The sequence below is a fragment of the Ochotona princeps genome, chromosome 6 (assembly GCF_030435755.1).
Source record: "Ochotona princeps isolate mOchPri1 chromosome 6, mOchPri1.hap1, whole genome shotgun sequence".
Taxonomy (NCBI): domain Eukaryota; kingdom Metazoa; phylum Chordata; class Mammalia; order Lagomorpha; family Ochotonidae; genus Ochotona; species Ochotona princeps.
In genome coordinates, this window is record NC_080837.1 from 16,919,422 (window position 1) to 16,939,908 (window position 20,487).

General features: G+C 55.3%; 1 protein-coding gene across 1 annotated transcript; it reads right to left on the reverse strand.

Annotated features, from left to right (window-relative positions):
- Positions 1-239: 239 nt before the first annotated feature.
- PLEKHO2 (pleckstrin homology domain containing O2) lies at positions 240-19,740 on the reverse strand. The gene is made up of 6 exons (XM_004577986.2): positions 19,564-19,740; positions 13,977-14,126; positions 9,266-9,382; positions 4,135-4,239; positions 3,446-3,544; positions 240-1,886 (listed from the first exon to the last, which is right to left on the reverse strand). Exons 1-6 carry the CDS (start codon positions 19,573-19,575, stop codon positions 873-875), a joined length of 1,497 nt encoding a protein of 498 aa, XP_004578043.2. The 5' UTR covers positions 19,576-19,740; the 3' UTR covers positions 240-872.
- Between the last annotated feature and the right edge of the window lie 747 nt (positions 19,741-20,487).

Genomic DNA, 20,487 nt, shown 5'->3' on the forward strand with positions numbered 1-20,487 from the left:
GGCACAGCCCCTCAGACCTACAGGACCTCTGCACCTACAAGCTCTGCCCTCGGACCAGCCGTGACAGCAGAATGAAGATGGGACATGGTCCTGCAGCACAGGTAAAGGGGGGATAATACGGAGCAGGGAGGAGCTGCGGGAGGAGCAGGTGTCCAGAAGGACCAGGAAGGAAAGGGGAAAATACCTCTTCTGCCAAAGGGCAGCCCACGTGGTGTGGGAAGGGTGAACGGGATGTGGGGATGTGGTTTCCTACTCCAATGTGCTCACATCATTATGTGAAAAAACAACTGGGATTCTGGACCTGTTTGGGCTGAGGAGGTGCTATGGGGAATCAGACAAATCCACCTGAGGGCTGACTCCTCACGGCCACCTACCGGTTTTACTGAGGTTGGGCCATGCTAGGGCTCATTTGCAGGAATGTGCAAGGCTGGTACAAGTTGGGCCTGAGGCACGAATGAGACTAAGGGATGCTTCCGGTTGTGAGAGACTGTAGGGAGAACCCTTGCTTTGCAGAGAAGACCACAGGCTCGGAGAAGGATGAACCCACAAAGCCCCAAGGCCGCAGTGGCTTCTCAGAACAGGGCTGGTTTCAAGGAACATCAACTACTGGGGCTGAGGCAAGGAGATGACATGACACCCAGGAACCCCTAACACTGTGCCCAAGGCCTAGGACAGGGCAGCAACACAGAGCCCAAAGGCTGGATGGCCAGAATGAGGCCCCCACCCCAGGTGGTGCCTGGCACCAGCGGCCAGGACAGTAAGAACACCAGGAGTCTCTCCCACCAGGCCTGAGGGCACCTTGGCAGCCTAAGCAAAAGCCCATTCCCAGCAGGGCTGGGTCCGGATGCATGGAACAGGGCAGTCGGCAGGCCCTAGGGTGCACTTCTCCTGTAGAGGGTCACCAGCTCCTTCCGTTTTTCTCTCAGTCCTGCTGCTGGGGCCTCCTGGCCCAGTGCCCCCAAATCTCGCATCTCTTGCAGGACCTGGGTGGCCTGCCTCAGCTGCTCCACAGCCTGGCTGAGCAAGGCCTCAGCATTCGGGGGCGCCGGCTCGCTGCTCAGCACTTTGTTCAGCAGTTTCTCCGTCTCTTCTGAGGCCACCTTCACCTCCAGCTGGGCCCGGTACAGCCGCTCCCTGGGTTGCTTTGGACGCTGCAGGCCATCCCCGAGCAGGTCGCCGAGAGATGAACAGCGCGGATGGGACTGAGGTGGTAGGTCCCAGGGGTGCGGTGCCGTGGATACCACTGTACCCTTTTGGAGAGTTCCGGCAGTGCCCAGGGCCTCGGAGGGGCTGGTGGGGTCAGCACCATCATCCACACCATTCACAGAGATCCCCTCTGGGCCCAGGGCAGGAGTCCCAGGACTGTGAACTGGCCCAGAAGCTGGGGACCTACTCATGCAGGCTTTCAGTTTCTCCGAAAGGTTCTTAGGTGGGGGTGCAGGGGGTTCCCCACGCTCCTTGGGAAGGGTCTCAGATGTCTCAGAGCAGGGCGCCTGGGCTGTCTGTGCACTCTCTGGGGCGGAGGGCTGCTCGGGGCTAGGGTTCTCCCAGCTCACAGTCAGTTTGTCCGGCAAAATGCTGCTGGGCAGCTGCTTGGGGCCTTCATCCTCAGATTTTGGGGTCTCTGGGTCCTGCTGGCTCTCAGGCTTGGACTCCGTGCTGGCTAAATTGGGGGTGGGGGCTCTCTCTGATGCAGAAGTCTCCATTGCATCCCCAAGGCTGCTGGTCTCAGGTGCTGGGGAAGGCTTGGTGGGAGGCATGGGGGGCCGGGGTTTCTCCCGGGGCTGGGTCGTGCTGACATCATTGCTTGGGGCAAATCCTGGAGGCCTGCTGTCCGGAACATCAAGGTCCAGGCGCAAAAGCCCATCAGAAGCTGCGCTGGCCACCTAGGGATGGGGACAGTCTGTGAGCACCACCTTCCCCAAGGCAGAGTGGCTCCCAGCCCTCCCATACATGTCCCAGCCCCAGCCCCACACCCTCTGCTTCTGCTTCCAAGGCTTAGTGATTAGAAGCTAAAGTTATTTCCCCATAAATTCTCTCTTCTCTCCAAAGAATTCTCTGGGATGCACTGGGCAGGTAGGTGGAGCCAGGGTGTCCTCTCTCAGTGGCCTAGCCTGTAACCTGCCAGCCAGCATGACACCTCTAGTGGCAGGGGACGATCCTCTGCAGGGTCCCTTCTTTGCAGTCATTCTGCCTGCCACCATGCCCAGCCAGCTGGTGATGGGACCAGGACTCAGATACAGGACCCTCAATCACCTTCACTCGGTCCCTTCTGCTCAGCCTTTCCCGAAGCCCTGCACAGGGAATTTGCGGCTGCCAACCTGATCTGTGACCTGCAAGTCCTGTACCCATCTCTCTCTGAAGTTCCCTCTCTCCCTCGTTTCCTCTTCTGGAGCTCCCCACTGGCTTCCTTCCAGCGCCCCCACTGCAGCATTTGCTGAGGCTCTTATCTGGCCTCCAAAAGCTCTCTTCTGTCATCATGCCTCCTGTTCTCACCCCTTGCCCACAAGCCTCCCAAATTCTCTATTCCCAGGACCTCCCGTTGTCTATTCCGCATTCAACCAGCTGAGTGACTCCCTGGGGGAACCTCCCTTGCACTGCCTCCTGGGGCCAAGAAAGGCCACTTCTCCCTATTCCTTCATGGTCCTCCTACTAGGGTGGGAGGCCCTCAATCCCACCACTCCAGCCAGAGCCCCAAACTGATCCCTGGAATGCACCATTCCCAGTTCCTATACCACGGACCTCCACAACATCCTATCCTCCACCCACAGCTTCCAAGCAGACTCAGGCCACACAGCCTACTGGGCACTCGAGCTGTCTCAGCCTCAATGTCCATCATCCCACATGGAGTCCCCTCACTCCCAGTGTGTCTCCTGAAGTCCTCCTGCCATTCCAGGTCAGCCCAGATGCCCGTGGCTCCATGGTCCCTCCTGCCCTGATAAGTCCTCCATACAGAGATACAGCACAGCATGGCCGGGAGCGGTCTGCGGGCAGGTCAATCGGCCATCTGGAAGTTGAGCTCTGAAGGCCAGGGACCAGCCTTCTGGGCCTGCTTCCCTCTGGTACCAGCTCTGTCCAAGGTCAGAACGTTCAACATATGAAAAGGCCATGAGCTCAGGGACAGTGAAACCTGCACCTGCACTTCAAAAACATCATAGAAAATGCCTAATGTGGAAATAAGGGAAAAAAAAGAAAGAAAGCATGCATTTCAAAAAATGCTTGCAGTAAAATAAGCTTTGCTTTTTATTACATTTTTCATGAACTTTTTCAGATACCCTTGAAAAACGATGTCTCCATCACACTTCCTAACTACCATTTAGAAAAACCCATCTCTGCATGGCCTCAGAAAAAAAAGTGTCGGGGGGAGTCCCTGAGGCCAGCTGCCACCCTAAACAGCTGGGGTCCCTGGATGAACTGACCCCCTATCCAAGCTGCATGGCCTCACCTCCTTTAGGTGGACTCTGGTCGGTGGCCGGCGCCTCTGGCCTCCTCGCACCCGGTCACGCGTCACATGTTCCAGGGCACAGCTCTTGTCTACTTTCACCTGGAAAGAGAGGAGCCTGGTCAGTGCCCCCAAGCTTATGAGGGAAACACTCTGGCATTGAGCTGATACAGAAACTGGGTCATCGCCCCCACTGATTGTTGCAGTCTCCTGCCTCCCCGCATGGTGCTCTGGGTTCCTACAGCCACCCCAGTCACCTCAATTGGCCCAATAGCATCCAATAGCCCTGGGGCACTTTAGGGCTTAGCCACAGAAGGAAGGCAAGACCATGAGCTCCTTCCTGGGACCTGGTCTCCTTTGCTACCCTTCTGTGTCCCCCTGGGACCATCCCAGGAAAAAGCTAACATCTGGCCCCTTGAATTTGGGCATTTGGTAGAATAAGTAGAAGGGGCAGGAGTAACTGGGAATCCCTGGATGCTGAACCCTACAGGACCTATTTCCATGAGAACCCAGTGGGTGTTTAGACTGTGTATGTATGGGGGTAGGTAGTTCCAGGGAGTCGCATTATCTGTTCCTCAGAGAAGCAGTAGGACTCTACTTCTGTGCCTTCACCCGATCATGCCACATAGAATGGGATATAGTGTTAGAAGTCAGGGGCCCTGGGCGTTCAGAGGGCACTTGCTGGGACATACCTCATCAAAAGCCTTGTTCTTGCCCCGGTTGATCCCTTCGTTGAGGGCTTTGATCCAGGATTCCTTCTCCTCCCCACTGGGGGCCTGAAATTTGATGTCACTGACCTGCAGGAGAGCCAGGTAAGGTGGAAAGCAGATGTTTAACAGCAATGGAGATCTTACAAAGCTTCCACCCCAGATCCCAAAGTTCAGTCAAAATGATACCCATCCTTCCTCCACACTCCACACCAGGGACTGAAGACAAAGGAGAAAGACCTGGCACAGGGAGATCTCCCTTTGCAGCAGCTCACAGTGGCTCAGAGTGGACTCGACCCCGTTCTGCAGGAAGGGCCCAGATCCAGGCCCACCCTCACCCCAGGTCAGCTGCCTCACGTCTGGGAAGTTCCCGGCTGACTACAGCACAAGGCTGAGTTTAACAACAGAGGTCACAGGCACCAGGGATGTCCACTGGGGAGGCCCACAGGGACAAGCCCTTACTTAGCCCTAAGCAAGGCCTGGATGCCTAATGTTCCATCGTCCCCTTTCTGGCCTTGATTCACGCACTGGGCTCAAATGCAATCCACCCCACCTTGTATACAAAAATGGGAGGCTATTCGGTCAAGGTGGTCTAAGACAGAGCTTGCAACTCCTGACTCTCCACCCCTCCCACACCCATGCCCCTCTCAGCTGGGGCTCTGAGCATGTGTGGGGGCCACCTTCAAGGCAGTCAGAGCAGTGAGGTCTCCACCTTGACCCGCTTAGAGCCAGGAAGATCATTAAAAAAAAAAAGCCTCTCACTGATACAATCACACTCACGGTGGCAATATTCACAGCAGCTACATGGTGAAGTGAACCAAGTGTCCATCTATGGATGAACAGAGAAACAAGATGCAGACTCTCCATGTAACAGAGCCTAAAAAGGTTGGGAAATTCTGACCCATGTCACAACACGGACAAACTGAAAACAGCAGGCTGAGTGAAACAAGCCAAGCACAGAAAAATGAAGACCCTGTGATTCTACCTGGAGGTGGGACCTAGCACAAACTCACAGACCGGAAGCAGAACCGCTGGCTGCCACGACCTCAGGGGAGAGGAAACGATGCATCATTTTCAATGGGTACAGTTTCACTTTTATAAGACAGCAAGATCTGTGGAAATGGATGGTGGTACTAGTTGTACAACCCTATGAAATGGCACTTAAAGACAACCACCATGGTGAATTTTATGCTACAAACATCTGCCTGTGATTTGTATTATTTATTTAATTCAAAGACAGACAGACAGGCAGAGTTCCCATCTGCTGTTTTACTTCCTAAATGCCTACAGCAGCCAAAACTAGGCCAGGCCGAGGCCAGGAGCTAGAACCTCTATGTGGGTTTCTCATATGGACACCAGGGACCCAACCACTTGAACAATCACTGGCTGCACTCCCAGGGTGCACATTAGCAAAAGAGCCAAGACCAGAAGCTAGGCAATCCATGTGGGATGCAGGCACCTTAAACTGGCATCTTAACCACTAGGCCAAATATCTATTCCTGACCACAATTTGTAAAAACTGGGGTGAGGGCTGGTGTTGTGGTATAGCACGTAAAGCTGCCACCTGTAACGCAGGTATCCCATATGGGTACTGGCTTTGCCCTGGCTGTTGCACTTCCAAACAGACCCTTGCTAATGTGCCTGGGAAAAAACAGTGGAGGACAGCCCAAGTGCTAGAGCTCTTGTCACCCACATGGGAGACCTGGAAGAAGTTTCTGGCTCCTGGCTTTAGTCTGGCCCAGCCTTTGCCATTGTGGTCATCTGGGAAGTGAATCAAGAGATGAAAGATCTCATTCTCTCCCCGTGCATGTGTGTGTGTGTCTCCATCTTTTTCTATAACTCTTTTGAATAAGTAAATAAAATCTTTAACATATATTTAAATAAATAATATGAAGTCAAAATTGGGGAAAACAATAAGGTGTCTAGAGTGCTGCGTGGAGCTGGGCAGAGTGAATACTAAGGAACAGGAATCCAAGGCACCTGCTTTTACAAAAACTGGTAAATCCACCTCCTGCAAAGCAAGGCTGGGGAAGCACAACCATGCAATCCAGGGCCTAGCACTTAGTAGGCACTCAGGAAACAGTCACTGAATGCATGAGCCAATGAATGAATGAACTGGTTCCCAAGTTCCCTGCCCCCCTCTCCTCACTTTCTTTGGGCTGGCTGCCTACTCTCTGACCTCAACATGCCCTAGTTCTTTGTTGGTGGTGGCCAGCTTGCCCAGCCCCCAGGCTGGTGTTAGATGGCGCCTTGCTCCCGCCACTCTCCGGGTTATGTAACACCCCTGGGTCAGCCTGGCCCCCTCAGCATCCTCATTATATAACTTCCTCCTGGCTGCCAGCCTCCTCCTCCTCCAGGGCCCAGGGTCCCACCCACTCCCCCAGGCCGGGGCCATAGCCAAGCGCTCATTTGCATGACCAGGGTAAATTCGATCCTGGCTGCAGATCCACAGTGAAGTCAGAAAAATCCAGGGTGCTCTGGCAACTGCCTCTAGGACCAACCATTGGACCCACTGGGGCTCTCAGGGAGGGGCCACACCACATCTGGAGGCTACCAAGGCTACCCAGCCCTGTGACACAGGTCACAGGGCCAATCCCTCTGACCCCAGCTGCTGCTCCTGCTCCCAGGCTTTTGGGTTGCTGGGACGCCTGTGTGGGGCAGGAATTGGCATGCCAGAGAGCTTGAGAAGTACTGAGCAAGCTCAAGAGGGCAGCTCCCAATGGTCAGTTCTCCTGAGAAGACTACTGTGGGCCTCAAAGGGACAAAAACAGGATTAATGGATCCAACCCACAAGACCTGTGCCTTCTCCACAAGCCCAGCCCACCTGAGGCCAGTAACTGGGAAGGTGTGGGCTCCCCGATACTTACCCTGCCCTAGAAGACACAGTGTATAGCAAGGAGTCCTGGCAAGAAGAAAGGCAAGGCTGTAGGAGATCCAGCTTTAGCTGAGGGTACCCTGTCATCCCGGTTGAAGGAGTCTGACATCCCCACAGATGCTCAGAACAGGAACAACTGGGACATCAACAAGTTGTGTCCTATAGGTCCACAGGCCTCACAGGTCCCATCTAAGAGCTCCAGGCACACAGGCCCTGCGAGGAGCTGAGAGGCTCCCAGGACTGGCCACAGAGCAAGCCTGGGAAAGGGAGAAGGACAAGATGCCAGGGAGGAAAAGGGGGGAGGGGAAGGAGACAGGAAAGGGCCAAGCTGGCCAAGACCAGCAGGACAGCAGGGCCCAGCAGCGGCCACCCTGCTTCCTGGCAGCGTCTGCCTGTGACCTCATGGCCAGGGGTGTGGGGATGGAGAGGCAGGGGGAGGAGGCAGGCAAGACACTGGAGTCTTTGTTTATTTGATTAGAAGTGGGGAGGGAAAAAAAGGCAGCCTTAGGAGCAGACAGTCAAGGTCACATGACCTCCACACTGGCCTGCCTCACTGAAGATGGGGAACACCCAGGCCGATGGGAATGGCAGAGGGCAGCAAGAGGCAGTGGGGGATGTGGGTCCCTGGGCCTGGTCCACATCTACCTTCTGGGCCTCTCTCTTCCTGTGTGAGCTTCTGGGACTTTAACGGACAGACCCCCAGCGCCAGGGTCAGCTGTTCCACCGGAGGTCCCTACTGCCTGCCTCCAGCCTCACTTCCCCACTGGTTGCTCCCAGCATCACCCCAGAGCCAGCCTGGACTCTCAGGAGAGTTAGGGGAGGGGGAGAGTGCTGGCTGACGCTGCTGACAAGGAGATTTCCAACCCTAGGCTGGTGCAGGCCACCTCCCCAACACCAGCCGATTCTCAGAGCAAGGGAAAGAGGCAGCAATGTAGCAGCAAGGGCACCACTTACACACCCTGAGAGCCACACGCCCAGCCAGGCCCCTGCACCTGCACAAGCAGTACATACACAAGAGCCAGACCCCTGCATAGAATATCTCTCCCAAACCCACATCCACACACAGCTTGCACTCGGAAAAGAAACAAGTCTCTGGGACCAGTTAGGGGCTCCAAGGTCTAGAAAATCAAATGGGGACCTGCCACAGCAGATCGCAAGCGAAGTCTAAACCCCTGTTGGTCCCTGGGACATATCCTCCAGCTCCCCATCATTGGCCTGGTTCCTTGCTGGTCTCAACACATTGCAGAGTAGAACACAGGGTTCAAGTAAAACATTACAGTCTCTGTCACGCCACCATCTTTTGGGGCCACCATACTTGCCTGGCGGAGATGGTGGTGCCTTTAAAAAATTTTTGTACAGTCTCCAGGGCCCAGGAGCACAGGGACTACAGGACACTGAGGTTCTAGCCATTAAAGCTGGGGGAGAAGCGGAACAGCCTCCAAACAGGCCCAGACCAGATCTGTTCCCCAGGCCCCAGCCTCTGTGACTCAGCCCCGCTCTGCAAAGCTGCACATGACAGGCAGCACTTGGAGTGAGATGTGGTGACAGCTGGTGCGAGGTGCTATAGCCACTGGCCTCCAACCTGAACGCCTTCTTGACATTTGTGAAGGCACCCGTGTGGTGACACCTACCAGACCCTGGCCCAAGAAAGGCTGCACCTGCTCATGAAGCCGGGCCTGAGGAAGACTCTCCCAACCTGGCTACGGCCACAAAAGAAAAATGTAAGGAGAGGGGTGCGGTTCCTAGTGCTAAGCCCAGGACGAAGACAAACAGAGGTAGTCCATCCCAAAGGCTTGGGGTGGGAGAGGCCATATCTTTCTCCTTTGGCCTAGACTCCATCAGACTGCCAGGGGCTGGGGAGGTGGAAACTACACGCACAGCTTTGCTAGCTTCAGTCCTGAGCCTCCTGCATCCGGGGTGTGGGGAAGGCCAAAGGCCCAGCTTCCTAAAGGCTATTGTCCAACCACAGCCCCAGAGGGAAGGGCCACATCTGGAAGGGAAAAGAGACAGGAACCCTCTCTCACTCCTCACCAGCCAGTTCCTGGTGGAGTTTGGCACAAAGGGATGTTTCCAAGGCAAAATGAATGAAAGGTCCGTCCTATGGCAACCACCCAGTCAGCTGCACTCCAACAGGCAGGTCCAGGGGTGTGGTCTGGCTCTGTCTTCTGGAGGTGCGGTCATCTTTCCAAGGGGCCCAAGGCCTACAGAAAGGTCAGGCAGCAGCAGCAGGCACCTGCCTACCTTGTTCCCTGGCGATCGTAGCAGGATGAAGCGGTGCTTCCGCTTGAGGAGGGCGCGGAGGTCCTGGCATTTCTCATAGCTGCCCAGCTCCACAGTCTCCACACACTTCTGTTCGTCCTGGGGAACAAGAGACAGGGAGGACCTGAGCCAGTCACAACCAGACCCACCAAGACCCTTGAGCCCAGACCTGGATCCCATTTGGTAAGGACCTCTCAATCAGAGGGAAAACCCCAGGCTGCCGATCCAGCATCAAGAGGTGACATTCAGAGGCCAGAAGTGCAGAGCGCCCAGGAGGTATCCAGTGGAGGGCAGCCTGCAAGGCTCCAAATGAGGCAGCTGGCCTATCCAGTGGTCAGGACAGAACACAGCTTCCTCCCAGCCCTGAACTCTAGGCTCTGCCCAGCAGGGGCCTCTTCTGAAGCTGGCTGGGATGATGGTGCCCCACTGGGTCCTCTTCAGGGGAAATCTACGGGAACAACTTCCTAGCATGGCTCATGCTTATCCATCCTGGGCAATGGGGGTGCAAGGAAGTGGAAACAGATCCCCAGGTGGGTAACAGCCCTGGAGACTGGTTAGCAGGTGTCCCACAGCAAGCAACCTGCTGCTTGGATGGTTGTGATTTCTCCCGGAAAGCCTAGACCCTCAACCTCTGCCTCCTTTTCTGGACAGAGAGAATGGGGTTCCTGGTGACGTGATCTGCTCTAGGGGCACAGACCTCAAGACAAGGGCCAGACCACAATTGATACTGTCACCCACTGACTCCCTGTGCTGGGGCCCTGCCCAGCCCATCATAGACACCCTCATTACTGGCTTGAGCACTGACTCCTCCACAGCTTGCTCTGTGCAGTCACAGTCGGCGGCCCGCAGCACTAACAAAGCTGAGAAACCTGTTAACGACTGCAAATTTTTAGGGACGCAAGCCGTAGTGTAGCAAGGTAAAGCCACTGCTTCAGATGCCAGCATCCAATATGGGTGCTAGTTTATGTCCCAGCTGCTTCATTTCCAATCCAGCTTCCTGCTAACAGCCTGGGAAAAGCAATGGAAGACGGAACAACTGCTTGCGTCCCTAACACCCATGTGGGAGACCCAGGTGAAGCTCCTGGCTTCTGCCTTCAGCCTGGCCTAAGCCCTGAGCTGTTGCAGCCACTGGGGAGTGAACCAGCAAATGGAAGCTCTCCATGTATCTCTCTCTCTGTCTCTCTACAACTCTGACTTCCAAAGAAATAAATCTTAAAGTAATAGGAATCCCTGGGCCCGGCACGGTGGCCTAGCAGCTAAACTTCTCACATTGAACGTGCCAGGATCCCATATGGGTGCTGGTTCTAATCCTGGCAGCTCCAATTCCCATCCAGCTCCCTGCTGCAGCCTGGGAAAGCAGTAAAGGACGGCTCAAAGCCTTAGGATCCTGCACCCGTGTAGGAGACCTGGAGGAAGTTCCTGGTTCCCAGCTTCGGATCGGCGCAGCACCGGCCATAGCGGCTCACTTTGAGGGGTGAACCATTGGACGGAAGATCTTCCTCTCTGTCTCTCCTCCTCTCTGTATATATCTGACTTTCCAATAAAAAGAAATAAATCTTTTTTTTTTATTATTACAAAGTCAGATATACAGAGAGGAGGTGAGACAGAGAGGAAGATATTCCATCTAATGATTCACTCCCCAAGTGACCACAACGGCCGGTGCTGAGCCGATCCGAAGCTGGGAACCAGGAACTTCCTCCAGGTCTCCCACGCGGGTGCAGGGTCCCAAAGCTTTGGGCTGTCCTCAACTGCTTTCCCAGGCCACAAGCAGGGAGCTGGATAGGAAGTGGAGCTGCCGGGATTAGAACCAGCGCCCATATGGGATCCCCAGCGCATCCAAAGCGAGGACTTTAGCCGCTAGGCCACGCCGCTGGGCCCAAAAATAAATAAATCTTAAAAAAAAAAAAAAAAAAAAAAAAAACTCCAAGACCTGGGCCCGGCATGGTAACCTAGTAGCAGAAGTCCTCACCTTGCATGCGCACCGGCATTCCATATGGGAGCCACTTCTAATCCCAGCAACCCTGCTTCCCATCCAGCTCCCTGCTTGAGGCCTGAGAAAGCAGTCAAGGATGACCCAAAGCCTTGGGACCCTACACCTGTGTGGGAGACCCGGAAGAGGCTCCGAGCTCCTGGCTACTGATCACCTCAGTTCCAACTGTTGCAGCCACTTGGGGAGTAAATCAATGGACAGAAGATCTTCCTCATTCTCTCTCCTCTCTGTATATATAACTTTCCAATAAATAAATAAATCCAAAAAAAAAAGCAAGATTTGAGTCCTACATGTTGGCTCAATGGCTAAATCTACTTGAAGCGCTATAAATCTGATCTGCCTCTCCAATAAAAATAAATAAATCTTAAAACAAACAAACAAGGAAAAAGAAAAAAAAACTAAAGCCTAGGCAACTTCGACACCCATTACATCAGGATCTCTAGAGTGGGAGGCCGATACTTCATGGCCAAGGTGGGTAACCCCTGACGGACACTAGCCCCTGGTACAAAGGGCTCCGGAGACCAAAAAAGGCTCAGCTCTCCCATCCAGGTCCACTCAGGTATCTTTTCAACCATTTTCACTCGTACGTGTCTTTTTCCAACCCTTAGTCCTCCAGTCCCTCAGGGTTCTTCCATTCAACACAACGGCTAGGAAAACCCACCCATAGTGGGAAACTTTCCTGCATTCTGTGCCTGGACGCTCTAACTTCTTCAGGTCCCTACTGCTCCCTGCTGGGGACAGATAAAAACCTCTAAAACACCTGCAGGATGTAGACACCCACCCGGGTGCCAAGGGACACAGCCTGTGGGAAAAGCACATCTCTCTCTCTGTCTCTCTCCACATACACACACACACACACACACACACACATACACACACACAGAGTGAGAGCATGCAGGGCAGGTAGCTCGCTTGCGCCAGGTCCATGGCCTACCCAATTAAACCAGCACTGGCCCAAGGGCACCACAGCCTGCCTAGCTCCCCATAGCTGCAGATCATCTGCCACCCCCCCAACTCCACCCGAAACGCTGAATCATCCTGGTGCTGCCACAGTTCAGAGGCTGAGCCGGGGAAACATCTTGGGAACATCACAGTCCAGAGCCTTCCCTCACTCACTCCGTACAGCAGAAAAAAGAATTGTGCTAATAGGAGGTTGCTCAACTCTGACTCTGGCCAGGCGCCCCACCGCTGACGGCTGAGTTCTTGAAATGGCATTTAGGTTTCTCACGATGACCTCTTTTTGTTTTTTTTTTGTTTTCTCAAGCATGATCTGGACACACTGTTGCTTCCCAGCAGCAGCCAGATGTGGTGAGGCAGTCCAGCACACATCGGGTAGAGCCTGGCCAGCTGATAGCTGATGGCCTGTCACTCAACTCTTGTGGCAGCTGGCACTGGGGGAAGCTGTGACAACCCCCTTTATTGATAAAAATATCCCCCTCCTGCCACGTTTGCAGCTGTGGCATATCCTAATTTGGCAAGAGCAGCAGGATGAAGCATCTGGGGATAGCCTGTCTCCCCCACCCACATCCCTGGTACTCCTGCCATCGTTTCTCTGACACCCCAATTTCACAAGCTCCCCAAATCTGGCAGGACAGATCAAGGTGCTTCAGAAAGGCAGCTCGGAATCTTTCCAAGCTGCCCAATCTTTTTTGGCCTGGGACTACACTGTCCTGGCCAAGATACCCTGAAGCAGGAGAAAGAGAGAGGCTGGCTCCTCCTGCTGCCCCCTTCCCTCCCCGGGACCAGCTCTTCCTCATATATTTCATCTGTCAAAGGCACAGAGTGACATAGTCCCCAACCCTATAACAAACAGCATCCTCAAGGAGAGGCTACCTTTTGCCTAAGCCCTCACCTGGAATGTTACTCTCTCTTAGACGCAATGCAGGTGTGCCTGGCTATCAAATGCCAAGTCAGCTGACACCAGAAGGCGCTCAAGACCCAGTGTGAGAAGAGACCAGGACTATATGGAGGCCCAAAGGTGGAAGTGCCCGCTGGGAGTTAGATGTAAATGGACTGAGAACAAGGGAAAGGTCAGTCTGGTGGGACAGGACAGCCTGACAAGTGACTCGGAGCCACCAGGGCAAAGCCCATTCAGACTAAAATCCTCTGTCGAAGATGGCAGAGTGCATTTGACATATTTTAGAGCATTTCCACCAAAAATGTATCTTGGCCTGACTGCCCCACTTGATGTAAGATGCTGAACAATCACTGGCCATCAGGAAATTCAGCATCCTCTTGGGTAAGATACAGCATGTCATCCACTCTTCTGGGATTGCTGCCAATGCCTTAAGCAAGGGACATAAGAGTTGCCAACAAGTATGAGTCCCTACTGCTGTTCCCAACGCTAGGGCAACACAGAGCAGGCTTCAGCCCTGGACATCAGTCACAGGGCATCTTGCCCTGGTACAAGAAGTTAACAGAGGACGGGTGGACAGTTAATGAGACACAAACCAGATGCACATCTAGTTCAATGGTTTAGTGAGTCTCTCAGCCAAGAACTTGACAGCTGTCCCCTAGAACTGCTTTCCCACCCTAGGGCACAGAGATCCACAGGTTAGGCCCTGGTGCAATGGGGCACAGAGCGTACCAAGTGGATCAGGTCTTTAGCCCCAGACTCAAACTCCTCCTGCTGACCTGGGCTGCCCTCTTCTTTGTCCGTTTGCCCCCTTAACATCCCAAACTCACATCCAAGCAGGTACTTACCTCGTTCTCATAGACCAGCAGCTGGGCCTGGCAAAGAAGCAGGTAGCGGTCTTTCCAGAGCCCCAGCAGGCCTCCGCTACTCTTCTTGATCCAACCAGCCTTGTCCGCAGTCCGTGCACCCCGAGGCTTCTCGCCCCCCTCCTTCGTGCCCTGGAAGACAGTACCAGGACATGCTAGGAGAACTGCTACCACGTGGCTACACGGTCCATGGGCTATACAAGGGATGTGGCCATGGGACAAGCACCTAATGACATCATGGTTTATGAGCGTCCCCACAATCCCCGAGGCAGATTTTGCTAATCCTGTGTCAGAAATAATGACAGTACCAACAGCAGCTGTAGTGATAACAGCAGCAGGCACCTTGCACTGAGTCACTGTATGACATTTTTGCACACGCAGTCTTGTTTTTTAAAAATCGTATCTATTCAGCAGATAGAAAGACACACAAACAGATGAACAGAGAGATGGCTCCCACCAGCTGCTTCACTCCCCTGAAATGCCTGCCACAGCCAGGGCTGGGCCAGGTTGAGACCCAGAGTCGAGAACTGCAATCCCAATTATCCCACTTAGGTGGCAGGGACACAAGTATTTGAGTCATCACCACTGCCTCCCAGGGCGCACACTAGCAGGAAGTTGCAATCTGGAGCTGGATCTGAAATTCAAACCTAGGCACTAGCTCTGGAATGCGGTAACATAACCAGGGCCTTAACCATCAGGCCAAACACCCCCTTCCACAATCTCATTTAAACTGCTGTAATCACCTCCCAGGTAGCAAGGTTGTCACCCACACGCCATGGCAAAGTGAGGTGGCTCAGAATGGAGAACCGATGGGCTGAAGAGACAGAGTCCCAATTCAGCACAGATCTCCACCCCTGCATTCTCCCGCTCCACCCTACGGTCAGCGAGGGGACTGGGCACTTTTAATGTGGTGGAAAAATAAAATCACACAGCCCTTGCCCTAGTGGTGGGGAGAGGGAGGAGGTGAACTCACAGGCACGTGCACAGAAACACACCACCCAGGGTGCAGTGCTGCGGAGGACACAATCAGGGAGCAGAGAGGGGCCCTGCAGACCCTGTCTTGTGTCCCATCCATGACCCATGACCTGCCTGGGTCACTAGGTAGCAGGTGCCTGCCTATCAGATGGCGTCAGTTCATCTCTGGGTCCTCTGCCTTGTTCTTGTATACAGTATGAACATTCAAGAAATAGCTGTGAACTGAAAATAAAGACGCACCCAACTGCTTTGTAATCAACCGCTATGGAGTGAACACAAAGCAGAGGGTGGAAGAGCAGCGGCCAAGAGTAAGTCAGACTCTAGAAGCTGCCAGAAGGAAATCGGCACTGACTAATTTTGACTGTGCCGTCATTTACATAAAACTCAAAAAAAGGGGGCCTGTAGAAGAGACACACCCCTCCCCAGGGACACTCAAAGGCCACAGCTGCCTCTGGCAGGACAAGCCCAGACCTAGATGCCAGGGTCTCACCCCTTCGTGACATGGCACACCCTGGTGGTAGAGGGGCTAAGCTTTGGAGCCCAACTCAGGCAGAGCAGACACAAGCCACTTAACCTCGCCAAGCCTCAGTTTCTCCATCTGTGAAATGGAAACATTGACAGAAGTTGTAAAGAATAGAATTTCTTAAAGGCAGAGACTTTTGCTCACTGTGGTGCCTATACAGTGCCCAGCACACAGTAAATGCTCAATAAATGTGTTTACTGCTGTCCCCTCTGGCTCTCAGGGACCCCCTTTCCCAGCTTTAATTCCTAATTCAAGGTGAGGCCCTTCTGGACTGCAGCTGGTAGCCTCAGATGTCCGGAAACGTGGGACCACTCCCTAACTTACAGACAGCAAGAGAAATGATGGTGCAGGATGTTGTGGATGGTCCTCCTGGATACAGGAAAGAGGAAAACAGAGGCTGATCACCCTGTCCAGGGCAAGAGGGGACACCAGCACCCTCCAGCAAGCAGCAGGTGCCTCCAGCCCATCTCGCATTCAACTGCACCTCCCCTCACAGCTACTGCGACCATGTATTAGGTAGCCCCTGTAGTCTGTCACAGGCCAGGGTTTCAACAGAGGAACTAGGCAAGGGGTGCCCCCACCCCACATTTCACACATTCACACCCCTCCTGTTAGCAACTGTAGCCATTGGCCACCGCCTACGCCTCCAAGTAGAAGGGGAGACTTAGTCTTCTGGAAACAAAGACTGGGGAAATGATGCAGTGTGGGTAAGCCACTGCCATTCAGGACAGCGGCATGCCAAGCATGGAAGAGTGCTAGTTCGAGTCCCGGCTCCTCCATTTTTAGTCCAACTTCCTGCTATCTGGCTCCTGGCTTTGGCCTGAAAAAACAAGGCATGAGGAACTGCAGAGGGGCAGAGGTGGGGATGTAGTTGCTGCCAGATCTTCCATCTCTGAACCCTAATCTCAGTCTTTGATTTTCAGGGGGTCCACCACCACCACCACCATGTGAGTGCAATTTTTCTGAACGCCCTTTACCCAGGGATCCCTGCCAGCCTCTCTCATAGCCCACAGACTGGTAAGCTGTAGCTCTGCTTCTGGTCTATGTGCAACACACCTGTGTCCAAGGCCAGGACCCTGCACAGATGAGCATGGGTAGGACCAGGGTGGAACTGGGCAGCACTACACTTTGGGAGGAGCGGGGAAAGAACATGTGAGGGGGTACAGATGGTGTGAACCACAGCCAGGCTATCCTACTGGAGGCCTGGCCAGAGGCCAAGGTCCCACTGGCCTCCAAACTCACCCCCTCAGGCCTCCTCCCACCAGGGGGCCTGGCTGTGTCCCAGAAGTTTTAATAAGGGGCCCACCCCTTGGCAGAGTTCACAGGGGAGGTTTTGTCCCGCTCAGCCCAGTTTCCCGGCCCTCCTGTCCACTTAGTGCCCAGTGGACTGCTTTTCTTCCTGTTTCGCCTCTCTCCCTCCCAGCCGTCCTCCCTAGGCCTCCTCCTGCCTGCTGGGAGCAGCTCTTAGTGCTCCCCTAGGCACAAGCTTGGCTCCCTTTTGCTCTGCCATAGGGCAGTCTCTGGATCTTTTGTGTGTGTGTGTGTGTGTGTGTGTGTGTGTGTGTGTGTGTGTGTATGCGTGTATGTGTGTTTTAAGTCAGGTCCCCATACACAGTGGAGACAGATGGAAAGCCACAGAGCAGAGAAGGACAGAAAAGATCCACCACTGTCTCACAAAACCGGCGACTTTTAACAGCCTTTTCCCAGTGATGCTCCGACCAACTCTCTAAGAACCCAGCAAGTCACAGAGCTGGGAAGCTCAGGCTCTGCCTGGGGGATGCAGAAGGGGAGAACCCGCAGCCTGAGGGCGGCAACACAGACTCCACTTAAGGAAGTCTTTAGGAGAGGGATTGGGATCCCCTGCTTGAGAGGACTCCGGACTGTAGGGGTGCTGGGGGGAAGAGCTCGGGGTTACTCTGGAAAGTTCTTGCAGGCAGCAGAGTTTAGAGCAGACAGAAAAAAGAAAAATTGAAAAAAAAAAAAAAAGAAAGATAGCAAAACCCTACTAAGCCATTTAGGAAGGATGTCTCCAGAGAGCACAGCCTAGAAAAAGCTAGAGATTAGCTGAGTGCCCTCTGTGTCTTCAGTGGGCAAAAGCAAGCAGACAGCCAGGAGCTGATGGAGGCCAAGCCAGAGAGGGCCGGACTACAGGCAGGCAGGGGCAAAGCCACAGGGCGAGACAGGAAAACTTGGATCTGGGGTTCCCAACCTAGTACCAGCAGCAGCAGTGGGAGCCCACCCCCCCACATCTGCAGCTCTCAGATCTCTTGCACACACACACACACACACACACACACGACCCCATGGCTGACCAGCACACTCTCACTGTACAGATGTGCACACCAAGGCCCAGGGAACACAGTACACAGACACTTTAGCGGCCAGGTCAATGCCTCTTTCCCAAGCTCCAACCAGGATGGGGACTACCAGCCCACTGCACACACTGGTGGTCATTGAGGCAGAGGGTGGTCAGGACGCAAGACAGAAGATGCCCAAAGCAGACATGAGGAATCTACGTGATGCAGGTGGCCTGGGCTCTTGGGGCAGAGCAAATGATGTTGATCTAAGAGACATTTTAGAGAAACCAAACCAGAGTCCAGATGAAGCAAGGGGAAGGAGTTGGGGAAGCATGGCTACATCGAGGAGACTGGGGCATGGGGCAGCCGCTGGGACAGGACTTTAGATGACCCAGGTGTGTTCAAGACTGGGGGCATCTGACAGTCAGAGAGGCACAGTGTTAAGAGACTCGGGGCCAGAAGGCACACAGGACTGGGCAGAGCCCAGGAGAACTTCCTACAACTGGAGGGGAGCAGAGCCTGATCAGGAGATGGAGTAATCTCGACCCACATCCTCCAGGAGCAGGGGAGAGGCCGGGCCAAGCCCTCACAGCCAGCAGCCCCACCCGGGACAGTGAGCAAGAAACCACAGCAAAAACACACTGGCCTGTCCTTGCCCCCTCCTCCACCCACTCAGTAGGAGAGGGGGCCACAATCACATCATCAAGCCCTGGGGGAGGAGGCTAGGCCTTGGGTTTTATAGAAGAGGAAATGCAGGCCAGGAGGGGAAGTGACTTATCTACCACCCCACAGAATCGCAAGGCCCAGCCCAGGACGGAGCCCCTACGACAAACAGCCAGGCTGTTCCTGGACAGTGGCCCAGAAAACAGGGAGGTGGGACCCAGAGACTCTAGCAGCCTGCCCCTTGCCCTGTCCCAGGAGAGAAAGTTTCATCTCCAAACACCCTTTCTCCCCTAGACAAAGATACATCATCCCCTTGCCTTGGGCAGGGAGGGGAAGAAGCTGGGACCCCCCACACACACACACACACGGGATAAGAAGCAAAGTCACTTCCTGCTAGAGGCAGTGGGCCCCTCTTGATGTATTCACTCCGTGGGCATACATTAAATACTAGATATTTGGACGATGGGGGGCGAAGGGGGAAGGATGAGTCTGTAAGCCAAGAGCAGGGGTCAGAGTGCCCAGCTCCTGCCCAGAGCTAGAGTGTCAAGAGCAGGAAGAGGGATGCTCAATGTATTGCAGGTGCAGCCCCTAGCCTCCCCACTCCAGCGTGGGTGGAGGTCTCAGCTAGTGTGAGCTTCCAGGGATGGGATGTTGGGCAGGGGACAGGGTAGGTGTAAAAGTGGCATCACCGGCTTCCCAGACACTCTTGCCATTAGGCATATCTGTGCCTCGGATTCGTAGAGAAGGGAGCCCCTAACGCTACAGAACTCTACACACAGATATACACACAAGTCCACCCCCCACAAACCCAGAATCCGACCTGGCAGGCGCAGGGAGTCAAAACTAACCCAGGCCACAGCTAGCAACTCATCAAAGTCGCTGAAACCTCAGTCTCCCAGTCAATCCAATGGGAACAATAACAGCTCCGATGCCCACGGTCGCTGACAGCCGAAGACATCATGAAGGAGCAGGCAGTCTGCGGATCTGTACCTCGCCCCTGCCTCATCTGCCTACGGAGGAGCAGGGGGTCCCGAGAACCGCCGGAGCTGAGCGGGCAGGAACGAGGAAGGCCTTCCCGGGACCCCAAAGCAGCTCCCCGCCCGGCCCTCACCTCCTCCTCCATGGAGAGTTCGCCCAGCTCGGCAGTTCAGCCGCTCATTCCCGGCGCCCCGAGGGCTCTGCCAGTCCTCTTCACGCCCCGCCGGGCGGCGGCTGCCGGCGCTCTGTCCCGCGGGCCGCCCGGGGCCCAAGAAACTTCGGGAGGGCGGGGCCGGGGGCGGGGAGAGGCTTCCGGGGGCCAGGGGCGGAGCCCGGGCAGAAAGGGGGGCACCAACTGGGCAGGTTCGAGAATCAGCGGGACCGGGTAGGGCTGAGGGCGGGGCAAGGGCGGGACCAGGACTGGGGCGGGGCCTGCCCCGGGGCGGGGCCTACGCCGGGCGGGACCTGACCGGGACCCCGAGCCAAGGACAGGGACTGGGGCGGGGCGGGGACAGAGCCTGAGTGGCGGGGCGGGACTGGGGTGTGGGCGGGGCCGCGCTGGGAGGGACTTGGTGAGGCGGAGCCTGAGCGGGAAGGGACGGGCGGGTGGGCGGGTCCTTGCTGGGCGGGGCTGGAGCTGTGGGCGGGGCCGCGCTGAGGGCGGGGGCCGGGCGTGTGTTGGGATAGCGGAGACCGAGCGGAGCTCCACCGGGGCTGGGCGGGGAAGGGAACCGGGCGGAGCGCGCTGGGGAGAGTAGGTTCCCGCAGCGGTGGAGGGGGCGAGGCTGCGCCAGAGTATTAGCTACCCACGACGCGGCTAGGGCGGGGGCGGAGGCTTCCGCCCTCCAGGCCGAGGCGCGAGCGCGGGCGGGGCCGGGCGGGGGTCGCGTAGAAGGCTGCGGCGGAGGAGGCTGTCTTGGAGTCTCCTGACCCGGGGTCGGGGGACGCGGGACCAGCATGGACCCACACGTGCGGCCTGCCAGGGGTCGGGAGACGCGGGACCAGCATGGACCCACACGTGCGGCCTGCTTGAAGCCTCCTCACGCCTCCTCGCCGA